This window comes from Zonotrichia leucophrys, chromosome 6 (genome assembly GCF_028769735.1).
Source record: "Zonotrichia leucophrys gambelii isolate GWCS_2022_RI chromosome 6, RI_Zleu_2.0, whole genome shotgun sequence".
Classification (NCBI taxonomy): domain Eukaryota; kingdom Metazoa; phylum Chordata; class Aves; order Passeriformes; family Passerellidae; genus Zonotrichia; species Zonotrichia leucophrys.
The window spans coordinates 29352923-29366927 of record NC_088176.1 but is presented as its reverse complement, the minus strand read 5'-3'; the positions used below and the strand labels follow the sequence as shown (position 1 = coordinate 29366927).

General features: G+C 41.1%; 1 protein-coding gene across 8 annotated transcripts in view; it reads left to right on the top strand.

Annotated features, from left to right (window-relative positions):
* RTKN2 (rhotekin 2) overlaps window positions 1-14005 on the top strand; it is a 48780-nt gene that overhangs the window by 13159 nt on the left and 21616 nt on the right. For 4 of the 8 annotated variants that reach the window (XM_064717388.1, XM_064717391.1, XM_064717390.1 and 1 more), the window contains exons 2-6: window positions 129-233; window positions 7065-7240; window positions 8953-9011; window positions 12580-12633; window positions 13532-13649. In XM_064717388.1, the coding sequence (XP_064573458.1) occupies window positions 7086-7240; window positions 8953-9011; window positions 12580-12633; window positions 13532-13649 (386 nt within the window). In that variant the 5' untranslated portion in view covers window positions 129-233; window positions 7065-7085. Of the gene's footprint in view, window positions 1-128; window positions 234-4116; window positions 4190-7064; window positions 7241-8952; window positions 9012-12579; window positions 12634-13531; window positions 13650-14005 lie in introns of those variants that run through there. The other 4 variants (XM_064717392.1, XM_064717394.1, XM_064717393.1 and 1 more) reach the window with 2 other exon arrangements.

The following is a 14005-nucleotide window of genomic DNA, read 5'->3' as shown; positions in this document are numbered from 1 at the left end:
AACTTTCAACATGATAGGGTTAAGCTTTAGCTCATTGTCAGACAGGTGATTAATTTTCATCTCAACCAATCAAAACTGAGCCTGAAGTGCATTACAATAAGGTAGTTACCCATATTTTTGTTTTGTAGGACTCCATGTTGCCTTTCTGCCCAGCTAAAAGATGGAGAGACTTTCAACTGACCTCAGCAGGCTGAAATGAAGAAATGAGTCACTGAGCTCCAGTAAGTGGCCAGGTAAACACCCTAAACTCCAGTCCCTGCCCATTCCACCAATCTATAGTGGTCACACACCATGGCAATCAAAGCCAGTGGCAATCAATGGGAACAGTTTGCTCTTCAGTTTAAATAAGTAGTCAGTTATAAAAAGCCTTTGCAATTCTTTCCCACGTGTCCAGTACAAATCTTCATAGATTTCTATTTAGGATAAATCTGAAGAGGAATTGAATGCATTTCTACTGGCACACTCTGAATTCAAGGAGTAGGTGTAGCAAGCTGTGGGAACTAAGAAATTAAGAAAAATACTGCAGTGCTGTCAAGAGTAGGTGTAGACATTTTGTACCTGCTAAACCAAAATGATGGGCCTAACATTTAAAATAATATGCTGATCTAACACTTGAGCAGAACAGTGATTTAGATAGACAATGATCTTTTCTCTGCTATCCAGTTTCCCTAATAGTAGAAGGAAGCCAAATGCTTTGCAATGCAAATCAAATGCCAAATAAAAGGATGGTGTGATTCATCTGAAAAAAATGTTTCACTTAAGAAACCCCAGAAGGCAGGATATAGATCCCCTGTTTAATTCACCCTACCTCCTTCTGACTTCTCTGCACTAGCAGCAGTGACTGTGCAGGATTTTCCTTGTTTTGTAGGTTGTGCCTTTGGGTTTCTCTGCCATTCAGTGGAGGTTTGTCTGGTGAAAAAAACATGATTACAATGCTTCCCTTTTTTGTTGCTGTCTGCTGCATTTACACTTCAGTTAGGGAGCAAGCAGAGTAGTTAGTTACTAGTTGAATCCCAAATCTCTGGATAATCTAGATGGCATAAAGCCTTCTTCTTTTCAAGTTTATGTGCTGTAACAGCAGCAGAACAGCTTTGTTGGAGCTAGACATAATGTGTGGAAAGAACATCTCACCTCATTCTAAACCTGTAGAAATGCCTTTTAAAGCCTCAGTCTCACGTTCCTTTAAAAGCTAATACTAGAAGTGTGGTGAAATGTTTAATTTTTTAATTAAGCATGAATTAGATCTACTGAATGATGAGGCCTAATTTTATATTGAAAAAACCTAACATCTCTAGAAAGTGAATGCAATGGAGGACCAAAACAGAAACAGGTGCAAGAATGTGAGAAGCCAGACTTTGCAGAACGTATTCCTAATGTAGTGGAAAATTGCACATTTGAACCAGCTGAAGAGCAGGTATGCACTGAGCTTGAGAGGACACCACTCATGTTGCTTAGGGCTGAGTCCTACACATTTAACTGCCACTGGTTTAAGGGCTCCAGCTCAAGTCAGTGTCTGTAGGAGCATGTAAGGGCTGCAGGCACGGGCTCTTTATGCTACTAGCAGTCACATTTTGGGACTTTATTAAGACTCAGATTTGCTGAACAGACTGTACTGTAAAACCATGCTAATTAGCATCTAAAATTCTTGGACAACTGCCACAGATTCCTGGGAGCTGTCTACACCACTAGCAAAATGGTTTTAGAGTTGCTGATTGCCTGAAATAATTTGGGGCATAACTTGTCCTTTTGCAGTGATTTTGATTGTTTCCATGTAGTCATCCTGGCTTTAGACAAACCCTGCAGGTGTGTACCTGAGAGCTGTTCTCTAGGGTCTTGGAGGCAGAGATTGAACCAGTGGGTTTGTTCTAGAGTCTAACCCAAACTGCTTGGGATGATGCTGGATAGGAAGTGTGTCTGTGTCTTTTTCACAGGTTGTTTCAATTTTCTGTGTTAGGGCACTATTTGGTGAGTTGGTGAAGGGATGAGTTACAGTAATTAATTCCTTATTTGTTTATCTCTGCAGTAAGGTTATAATTTCCATCTGCTCCCACAGTTTACATCAAACTCATCAAAGAGTTTCAGCCATTCAGTCAAGGCTTTATGGATCAACTTGGGTCAAGCAGTGATTCAGTGATAATATGGTTCAGTCAACCTGAGACTTTCACCTGTTTGGCTCAATTCCACTCCATGACATCTTATTGTTTCTAGTTTACTTCTGTAGCCTAGAATGCCCTGTAGATTTTTGAGGCTCAAATCCCATCCCTGAGTGATTCAGGAGAGGCCAGACCCCACTTTAAGAGACATGCCATACTGTAAAGCAAAAGGGCACTGATCTGTCATCTCATGTTCTCCCCTCATTTGGTGGATTGCTTTTGCTGTATCCAAAATCCTGAACTCTGCAGCAGAGACAGGAGCCCAGGGCTTATCCTGGGTGCATGAAGCACCAGGATTGGGTGGAGACTTCTCTTTAAACCTCCCTTAAGCTCACTCTTAGCTATACTGGCTGTCCATATGCAGCTCTAAGTATCATACCTTGATTAAGCAAAAGCCTTTTGGCTCCGTGATGGGATTTCTCCTCTGAATGAACTGGACAAAGACTTTTTGGAAAAGTCACAGCACCTAAAGATATATAACCTGGAGTGGTGTAATGAAGCAGAGCAATGCAGACTCCCCAGGCAGGTGCAAGAGAGCCCTTCATTGCAAAAACCAGGCCTTTTAAAGCAGTTAGGCCTTTATCGGTTACATTCTAATTAAGCGCAACAAATGTAACCAACAACCATAAACCACAATATGAACACATAATGGTTATATAATTTGTTTTTCTACCTCTAATTCAGCTGAGTCACTTTCCCATAGTCTTTTTCTGTTCAGCTGAAGTAACAGGCCTGAGCCATGATTTTACAAGGGTAACAAGGCCCTTCCTTATTTTGTAAGGTTTTGCCTATATGCAACAGGGTAGGGCTTCCCAGTTGTGGCAGGTGCCCTGCCAGTGGTATGTAGACGATTTCACGATGGCATGAAGGTATTTAATGAATATTTGAATGCCTCTCCTTGCCCTAAGAAACATGGCCCAAGATGGAGACAGGAACTCCAGAACAGCTGCCTCTGCCATCTCTGCCTCCAGGTGAAATGAGCACTCTGGAGTGAAGCAGAGCTCCCTGTCCCCTGCCTTGCCCCAAGGAATACATAGTTTTGGTCCAGAAGTTCATGATTTTCCTCTAAGGCTAGCCCACTGTGTTTGTGCCCCAGTTGTAAATGTCAGGGGTCCAGCTGAACTGCTGACCACCTATGTGAAATCCCAATGAAGCAGTAAGGCTTTTAAAATTTTCCCTTCCTAACTGCATTTTCTTATATTTTAAATAAGCATATGTTAGCCTGGAGACTTCTGTCTTCTGTAGAAAGCTGTTAGCAACACTGTATATCTCACTCATTCCAGCACATTTTACTTCCCACAAATGTTGACAACCCTGTGCAAAGCAATGAGGATCTGTGCTTCTGACCATCACCTGTCAAGGAGGAATTCAGAGAGGAAAGCCAAGAAATCAGGGATGAGGAATGGATGGGAGACACTATTTGGCTCATTTGTCTCATCTGCTGAAGACAAACAGAGCTGCAAAACTGGCAGCAGAAGAGAGATGTTACTCCCATTCCTCTCCAGTCAATCTAGTGAATAATTAATGCACTTTTACTCAGTATATAACAGTATACTTTTAGCAACACGTGCTACTAGTGCAGCTATTGAAGTACTATCATATTAAAGATGCATAATTAGATGAACTGCAGGAACCCAAGAACAGGGTTAAAAATACATGGCATGCTTTGGGGCAGCAGTGGTTGCTGCCGTGAGCAGCACCCCGTAAGGGCACTCATCAGAAAGAGGCGGCACCAGCCTGTTTTAGGAAAGTAAATTAAAAGGGAAGGAAGAAGCCAAGACAGGCACTGTCCTGGCCTTTATTTCTGGCACTGGCTGTTGTGGCTAAACACGAGGGGGTTAGCGCTGCAGTCGGCAGCCCTGCGGCTTTCCCAGCGAGCCCGGCCGGCCGCTGTGCCGCGGGGCGCTGCTGGGCCCGGGGGCGGGGCGGCCGCGGCCGTTGTGGGGCGGGAGGTTTGAACGGCGGCGCCGCCGAGGAGGACGAGGATGATGAGGCGGCAGCAGCAGCAGCCCGGCGGGCCGGGCGCCGCGGGGCCGGTGAGTGCCGGGGCCGCCAGGGCAGGGCAGACCCGACCCGGGCCACACTCTCGGGTGCCGCGGGGGCGGTGTGGCGGGCGGTGCCGGGGGGCGGGAGCTGCGCTGTCTCCGAGCTCGGGTCTGTGGGGGCCGCGGGCTGCCCGCGCCCTGTGGGAGCTGAGGGGGCTCGCCTGAGGGGGGACGCGGCAGAGCGGCTGCTCTGGGCCGGGCCGAGCTGGGCCCCCCGCTCACCCTCCTCTCTGCAGGCTCTCGGAGCTGCTTCCTTGCACCTCTTTAATCTTCCTTGGTTTTCCGATTCATGAGGGGTTTTCTTACACTTCGAGTTGCTTAAAAACCCGAATAACTTGAGCTCGGGAGTGTCTGTGAATCTGTGGTTTTCAATTGCAGCAAATGCTCTTTCTCTGTTTTTTAGACAAAACAAATGTTTGTTTTGTCTACCTGCAAAATGCCCAAGCTGGTGTCTTGACTGTATTGCCCCTGTTTTAGGAGAGTACCCACTGCCTGGCTACTTGCTTACTTTAAAAAGATATACTATACTTATGGGGTTTAGACTTGTAGGGTTTAGATGTAAACCACTGTGGCAGTAAATCAAAAGTGTACCTTGGAATAAGAATCTGAAAGCCTGTGATGAAGTTACCAATTAAATGAAGTAAAATTTCTACCTTCAGCAGCATCCGTATATTTTTTTCAGCTGTTGGTATTTTTGTTTGTTTTGTGACTTTTTAATACTAGACATTTCTTATACTGAGTATACTTATGTGGGGAATACAAAGACACTTTTTAGAAGCGTTGCTGAGGCAGCTCCTGAGTGTGGGGCTGAAAATCCCGCAGCTGTGAATGCTCTGGTCTGGGTTGTGCTGCCGTTGGGGGGGAAGGATGGCCCTCACAAGGGAACGGTGTGCTGGTAGACAGCATATGGCAATACAGTGCTGTGTCATTCCTCCGAGTCCAGATGGTGTGCCTGTAGTTTTAGACAGAATGGTGGGGAAAAAAAGCTGACCCATCTCTTTTGGTAGGCACAAAGAACTTTATACATTCCCAAATCAGGCTGCTAAATCCTTCATTCAGATGAGATTTACATAGTGTGGTTATTTAAGCTATCTTATCTATCTATCCAACAGCCACCTACTGCTAGTCCAGAATATTTTATGTGAACCTGGCTGAGATGTAATGTGGACTGAATGCATTGTGCAGTTCTTGAAAGCCAGTATGGGTACATGCAGATGCCCCAAATAGGAATGTTTATTTCCTCACTGTAGTTCTGTAACAGGTGATAGATGTGGAGAGGAGCCAGGGCAGTGCTGAGGCCTGCTGTCTTGGGAATTATTAGGGGGAAGTAGGATCTCATTCTTTGGAGCTTTGTAGCAGCTGATTTATTAGTTTAGGTTCAGAGAATAAGTAATTATTTCTTAGAGACAGGTGTGGGCCTTGCTTAGGGTTTTCATAGCCGTGTAAAATTTGACTCAGAAGAAAAGAAGATGGATGAAAGCTATTTACTGCTCTCCTCTTTTTTTTTTTTTGTTTTCTTTTCTGGGATGAGTCCTAAGAAAAAGTGTGAATAAAGATGCAGGTGCTGAGAATGCAGAGATGTTGTTGCCCTGCTTTATCTCCTTCTGGCTGTGATTGAAACTTTAAAAAGCAAACCTGTGAGGGTTAAAAATGGGATAGTCTGTGGTGCCATACGGGGTCCCAGGCTTTCATATAGCAGCTGTTGAGAGTACCAGCAGAACTTCTCTATCTCTGATGTGAGCTTTGGGAGCCATTTACCACCAACCAACCATGAACTTGTTAATTCCAGAGGTAGCAGAGGCACTCTTGTTTAGTAATGGGAAAGCGTCGCTCTTCACCGGCCTGCAAAGTATTTGCAATGCAACCCTGCAATACCATGACAGCATTCTGTTACTCACTCTGTTCTTCACGTGTCAGAAATAAATACTCGGGTTGGCCAGGGACAGCCACAACACGAGGTCATGTGTATCAGCCATCAGTGGCATCTAGTGGCCTTTGGGAGACAGCACTCTGTGGTCCTTCACCTTCATTATTTCCTGGCCTGCTGTAGATTGACCTTTTTGAAGTTGCAAGTGAGGAATAATGCAGATTTATAATTTTTTTCTGTGAAAGTAGCAGGAAGAAGTTGACTTCTCAGCAGTTTTTATAAAACCTTAAAAACCCCCACTCCTTCAAAATACAGTGATGGTGAATTCCAGTGACTTGCCAGCCATGTTTAGTTTAGTTCACTGTTTCAATGAAAAGTGTGCCTGACATGATGCCTGCATAGTCTTGAAGCCACCACAGCTGTTTTCAGTTCAGGGCCTGATGCAGTTGAGTATTGGGATCAGTCTCCTTTTTTTTTCCCTTTTGCTGTTACCTGAATTTCATATCAACCATAACTGGAAAAAACAGATTCTCTTTAATTTTTTAAAGACAGTCGAAGAAGTGGTGAGATTGAATTTCTGATTTAAAATATTTCAGACATTTTCTTCAGTTTAAAATTTATTTTAGTAGAGGTCACTGTTAAAAGTGAGTTGTTAATTTATAGGCTTTGTTCAGTTAACCCTCTCTAGGACCATATGTTATTATTATTCTATGAATGACACATGGAGGCACATAAAATTTTAGTAACTTTCAGATGGTACAGTGAGTTAATCTTGGATTGGAATTTGCATGTATAATGGATATAGTAAATCTGTTTTGTCCCATGTTTTACTCATTTATTCCTGAAGAGAGAACCACCATTCTGCATTCAGGAACCATTGCAATTGCTGTGCATAATTAAAACCTAGAGTTCTCTATCCCAGCTGCAGAGGATGTAAAAAATTGAGAGCACTCTTAGTCAATTTTTAGTTTAATCCTTTGGGTTTTTTTGCATCTCTAGGACTGTGACACCCAAGAGAAGATGAACTTTGAGCTCCGCATGCGGGAGGGGATCTGCAGGCTGCTGGCAGTGAGCACGCAGAGGGAGCAGCTCCTGCGCGCTGTGAAGAACCTGCTGGTGTGCAACGCTCGCATCCGGGCCTACAGGGCACAGCTGCAGGCCCCGGGGCAGCAGCAGTGAGTAACAGCTCAAATTCCCAGCAGGCACTCACTCACAGTCTGTCTAGGAATGTGGATTGAAATCCTTCCTTATCTCCTAAACATAAATTACTTCTGCCTTAAAGCATTACGTTATGAAATAATTCCATTATCTTCTCTTTACTTTAGAAAATGAAACACAAGTCATATTTTCCTGGGTAGATTTTAGTTTTGACATTAATTTAGTATCAAGTAACACAAATGGACATATTTTCTTGATTGTCGTTAGCATACAAAAAGGTGCCTAGCCAAGTCAAAACAAAGCTATCCAAGACAGAACACAGCTATTTGTATTTTTCATGCTTTCTATGGTTATCAAGGGTCCTTTAATAACGGCCCCATCACGGTTAATTGGTACCCTCTGCTGGCCGCTTATGCTAACTACAGCGAAGTGATAAATGTAACAGTGGGAAGAAAAGTAGCTGAAAATATTCTCACTTTATAACTCCTGATGAAGCTAAAGTATGTGTGTTTTATTTGAATAATGTTACAAAATTTTGGTCTAAATGGAGTTTATTTGGGGTGCAATGCTGAGAATCGTGGTGCAGAGACACTGTTGCTCTCAGGTTAGTAATTTATTGGAATATTATATTGCAGTTTAGTGTAAATACGAACTCTGTGAGTACATGCTTGGCTCCAGTTCATTGTGTCTGTAGGAGCAGTTCCACTACTTTTCAGTCTGAGAAATGTTCCCTTATAGGAGAAATATGTTGGAGGAAAGAGCAGTGTTTTCTGTCCACTATTCTGAAGCTGCTTTTGAAAACTGGCATATGATACATGTGGTATTCTGTAATTACTGCATTTGTATTGCTTTTTCTAATAACATGAGTTTTTCAGTGACTTATCTTTTATATATGTTTTTAGTGATGGAATAATATCAAGTGTGTATATGTGCTGATTTACTCAACTCCTTGTGTTTGTCAGTGAGCACAGAATGGTGGTGGCACATGTCCCACCAGGCAGGGACACTGGACATGTATCTGAACAGTTACATTGTGTGCTTGCTGTGTGACTGCCATGCATTGCTTGGGTTTCTGTCTTCAGGGCTATTGAGATGCCCGTGGGGGCCATTAGAGGAGATGCATGCTATAGAGTTATTTCTTTATCATTTAAATTATATCTTTGGTACTTGATAGTCCATTTGGAGCTCTTTTTCTTTTGGTATTTGCTTCAGACTGGAATTTGTTTAAGGCTTAATTATTGCAGAGAGAAAATTCTAGGATTTGTCATCTGTGAGTTCTGATGATATTCTAACTGCCTCTGGAAGTCATGATGCTGCTAGCAGCTAGAAATTTTCATTTTATTAATAGAGGAGGAGGCAATTCTTTAAACAACAATAGAACCAATAAATTAAGTTGCGTCCTCATTGACACATACAGAAGGCAAAAATTGATAATGTATTAGATCCTGTTGCAGCTGGAAAAGACAAGGAAGATGTGTGTGTGACTTTACTTTGGAGTAAAGTCTTCTAAGGAATTTTTAAAAATGGTGGTGTACCTTCCTCCCAGATTATGCTTAAGAAATTAATGACTCATATCTTAAACCAGAGATACCAAAATTAACTTTAAAGAAAAGCATTTGAAATGAGCTTTAATATGAAAATCCTGACACTTCTTAATGTTTAAAGGGTTGAGTTTTAGATATCTAAATGCACAGATCTAAATATCTTTTTTCTTTTCTTCTTTCTGGAGGTCTTCAGAGAATGGGACAAAAGACCGGACGGCATGCAGAGCAAGGGTTGCTATATCAGGTAAGAGGCCGGGGAGTCACTTAATTACAGATGCTAATTAGCTGGACAGTGTCTTCTAATACAAACTATACAGAAAAGATGGTATTTTTAAAGTGTGTATGTGGTTCAGAGGTATCAATTCTCTAATGCCACAAGGGGACTTGTGCTTAAGTTACACATGGGCTGTTGAAGGTCCTACCCTCTATTTCCATTTTACTCACAGGGCATTGCACAGAGGGAAATACTTCTTTGCTGTTTGCCACTAAACACTGAATGCATTTCAAAGCTAAACCAGTGTGAGTGAGCTGAAAACTTTGTTTCTCCCCACAGCAGCAGACTTTGAAGTGATAGTATAGGGATGTCTAACAAATTAAGAGCAGAATCATAACTAGTATGCAAATGTTATTTAGGCAATGCATTACTACAGCAAAGGTGCAGTGCTATGGCTTCAATGCAGGCTAGTAACAACATTTAACAGCCATTCCTCATGGGCTGTTTTCTAGCCTGTTCTCAAACTTCAGCACTGTGGATTGATTGGTTTGTTTGCCTGTGACAGTAGTGGATGTTACTACATTCAGCAGTCCTGTGGCTGTTCTGCCAGCTTTGCTGACACATCTGTTTGTGCTCCCTGACCTGCTGCATTAAGAACAAAATAGTGTAGAACAGCTCACTGCTGAAACTGTTTCAGTTAATTCTGCATATTTTGGGTGATCTTTAAGCAAGGTAACTCCTAGTAGGAGAAGAGTGATGAGCACATGGTTCAATAATGTTTTTGCCAGCACAGCTGTTTGCAGAATGTGTATCTGTCTTTCCTCCTTATGGCAGTTGGATGAAAGCATCTGTTTGCCTGTCTGTGCTGTGGTTGCACCTTTCTTCAAATTTGGAGAGCTATCTGCACTGAAGACTTTAGGGTCATATAATACACTTCTGCTTTCTATCTTTAGAAAATCAGAATGTTTTAAGAACTCTGTTTTCTTAAAACAGTATGGAAAACTTGCTTAGGATATGAAAGATCTAGCTAGTTTGTTTCAATAAGACCATAGGGGGTGAAATACACCACTTTGTATTTGGTGCTGTCTGTTAATGATTCTGCACTGTTACCAACACAGGGGCTCTCAGAACTGAAGGTTCTGCCTCAGAAGTGTGGCAGAGATCAGGGAGAAGGGGAGGAAGCCCAAACTGCCTCTCTGTGCAGCCCAGCCTGGGGGTGCTGGCTGCTGCCATGCCTCCCCCCATTCACATACTGGTGTCAGGAAGCCTGGCCAGGTCCAGTTTACAGCAGGGAAGCCTAAATGTTGTTCTTGGCCTCTGCTGATTTATTCTTTCTGTAGGTCACCTCCTGATTTTCTACCCTCAGCAATCCATCCACTTATAAATTTATTAGTGTGTCACATAGTTAGTGCATGCCAGATGATGGCTACCAAAAAAGTAGGGCAGTCGTGACCAAGTGCAGAAGTTTGGGAAGAGCTGTGCAGGACTGCTGGGGAATATGCTCCTACAGAAAGCAGCTATGTCAGATACTGTGTGGGAAGTGCATTCCTTAATCCACAGCTTTTCACACTTCTATCATTTTTACTTATCCCCCATATTTTTGAATAAATTATGTCATTTATGTTATTGTACCAATCGATTTTTTTTGTCAGAAGACAATACATCAAATGTTGATGAAAAAGCATGATCATAATTTAAAGTAATTTTATAAAGGGATCATTGGGTTTAAATTTGATTAATTGTAGTATTTGAATGTATCCAGTTTGCATCCACACAGATTTACAGCTAATGGTAACTGAAATTAAGGTGTGTGAAAATTGATCTTTGTTTTTGATAAATGACAGCTCCTTCAGTCCAAGAATGAATTGAAAACTGATTTACAAGTATCATGTTAAACTTGTTCCAGGATTGATTGTCTATACCCTGATGATTTTCTGACCAAGGTGTAAATTTTTCAGCCAGCAGGATATTGAAAGTGGCACACAGAAGTAATCCTTAATCTAGTGCTCTAATTGCTAACAAGGGCTATCGAGTGCATTAACATTGTCATTCAGAGTTTGCTATGATTGAAGACAGAGGAAGCTTTTGTTTGTAACTGTTTTCACACATGAATGTAGATTTGAGACCTTTGTATTTTAGGAAAGAAATGTTCTGTGCTTTGTCTCTGACAAAGATGAATATATATATCTTTTAAAAGTTTGAGAGACTTCTGTAATGATTTTAATGAAACTACTTCTCTTTGTGTAAAACCCCCTATTTTTAGAAATGCTTGCTATGCAAATGCATCTTTAGAAGTGAAAGGCAGTTTCAGATCATGGTGATGTATTGATTTTTAGGAAGTTAGAAGTCTAAAGCTGTATGCTGGTAGTTCACTTGAAAGTTTTTTCGTTTTCGTGAACACTTAAAAATAGATGAATTTGAAAGTTTCAATATTGAAATAGCTTTTATAATAAGATGTCTCATAATAAAAATTAACTGAAATTTGAATTTTTCAGTTACCTTCTGAGACAGAGTGACTAAATGTGATTTCACTTAAATTTTGTGGGTAAGCCCCTGTAGGAATACATGACAATCTGATGCCAAAATAACTGGTACCATTGTGCATCTTAGCATAATGAATGTGAATTTTTCCATCATTCTCATATGAAGACAACACTGGAGTCAGCAATGCTTCTTTATAACAATATTGAAGACTTTTGTCACAAGACAGCTGAGTTCATGCTGTTCACTGCTGCCATCATGTGTCACTTAATATATTGCATATCCTTTTAAACAGCACCCTTGTACTTCAGAAATCAGGCTTGGATTTATAAAGCCCTCACAGCATTTGTCTTTTAACAGGGGACTAATAAAAAACATTATGTCTTCACCTGAGTCCTCTAAGCTGGAGGAAAATGTCACTTAGTACTATGTTGAGTTTAGTAGATAAATGGGAAAATTTAGTGAAGAAAATACTTTCCTAATATTAAAATGACAGGCATGATTTAAAATAATGGCTTTGTAATTGCCTCTCTACTGTGGTTCTGAAGTAGAAGGATATTTTTGTGTTAAAAGAAAAAAGATTTCTAAACTCTTTTTGCTGACTGAGACAATTCTCACTGGGAATGTGATTGCAAGTGGTATTTTCTCTGTGGTTAGCAAAACAAGACTGAAGTGTTGGCAGTATAAGTATCCCAGTCTTTTCATTAAAACAGGAAGGTTTTCCTCTTGCAGTGGGATGAGTGGTTTTCAGCACCAGGCAAGCAGGATTTTGGTTTACATCTATGCATAATAATGGGCTCAGAGAACACCTCTGAGAACTATGTTACACAGCTTCTCTGAAATGCTATTGCAGGTACTTTCAAAGGAGATTTAAAATATTCTTTATTCCAGCATAATTTCTAAACAGGAATGACGCTTCAAGTTCAACTAATGATTGCATTTTCTTTTGATGTGGATAATAATCTTGGAATAGTTATGCTGTTCTTTGGGTGGAAGGCCCTGTTACCACCAGAACATCAGAAAAAGCAACAGCACACTTTGTGTAACTTGTTTTGATCACAGATCCACAATATTGACTATAACTTAATCTCCCTTCCTTCTTTTTTCCCCCCTTTAGATATTCGAATACCATTAATGTGGAAAGGCTCTGACCACTTCAGCAAAAAAGAAAGTATGTAAGATGTAATTAATTACTCTGATAAGCAATGCTTATGCCTGTAAATTTAAACTGAATGAGGAAGTTCATACTCATTTCAAGCCCTTTTCTGACCTTTCATTAGGTCTGTATTTTACTCTTTGTTGTGTAAATGATTGTAATTTGAAGTTGCTGGTTGTAGCTAGAGGAGTTAGTTCAAAGTCCTGTGGTTCTGTGTTCAAACCCTACTCTAGAGAGTCCACCTGAGGAAGAATTCCAGAGGAAGCAACAGAAGAATGTATTAAATGGTTAACTGAGAAACTTGTGATTAAACACATTGTTCTATGTCTTGTCTGCACTTGAGAGAGTGCATTGGAGGCTGTTTCCAATGAGAAATTTAAATGAAACTTGACTGTTGGTGTTGAGGGTATTATTGGATAGCCTTCAAGTACATGCATTTTGCTGTGTCATGGAGATTAATCCTAAATCTGTTCCAGCTGTCACCTGGCATTGATTTCACTTTGATTTTCAATAGGGTCAGAGATGCAAAGCATGGCAAAATAGCCTAATCCTATGTAGCACATTCATAAAATGATACAGACTTTGGATCAAATGTTATTTTTTTTGTGTGAAATCAATTTTACTAAACAAAATTACATTTGTACTAATGTTTTTGAAGTTGCTAGCAGACACTATACCAGATTACTCAACTTTTTTTTTCCTTCCTAATAGAGGTAGGCATTTTTTCCCCTTTGTGTATATTGTTCTACCTATACAGGCTAATTATCATAAAATCCTATGATGAAAATTTGTGGTGGGGAGAATGTGAGGGCAGTTCCTTAGAGGTGTGAGTGAGTTTGGGTGGTTGTTTCGTGGCAGTGTTGGTTCTGTGCCGTGCCCTGTGGCTGATGCAGGTTCTCTGTGCCCTGCCCAGAATCGCAGCGCTGCGCCGTGTTCTGTGTGTTCAGCATGGGAGCTCAGGTTCTGGATACTGAGCTGACTCTTGTGGATGAGGCAATCACAGATATCTGTTTTGAAAATGTCACCATATTGTGAGTATCACTTACTGCTGTTGAATGAAGTACAAATATTGCTGTTTTCTTTTGCAGGTGGATGTGATTATGAATAAGATTGGCTGAGGTCCACTAGGTTTTGCTGAGGGCAAAGGAATCAGTAGAGGCTCTGTTCATTTTAGTGGGTGGAGGATCCCCATCTCTGGAAGGCTGGTTTTGTGTACAAGATGATGCTGGTTGGAGATGTGCCAGTTGATCTCTACTTCTTTTCATTTTTGCCCTGCTGAAGCATTTTTCTTTATATAAAGAGATAAACTTACATCTCAGGGACAGCATTAAATTATTGCTAAAACCTGAAAGCAGTATGGCATTATAGGTGTAAATGTTATCTGTCC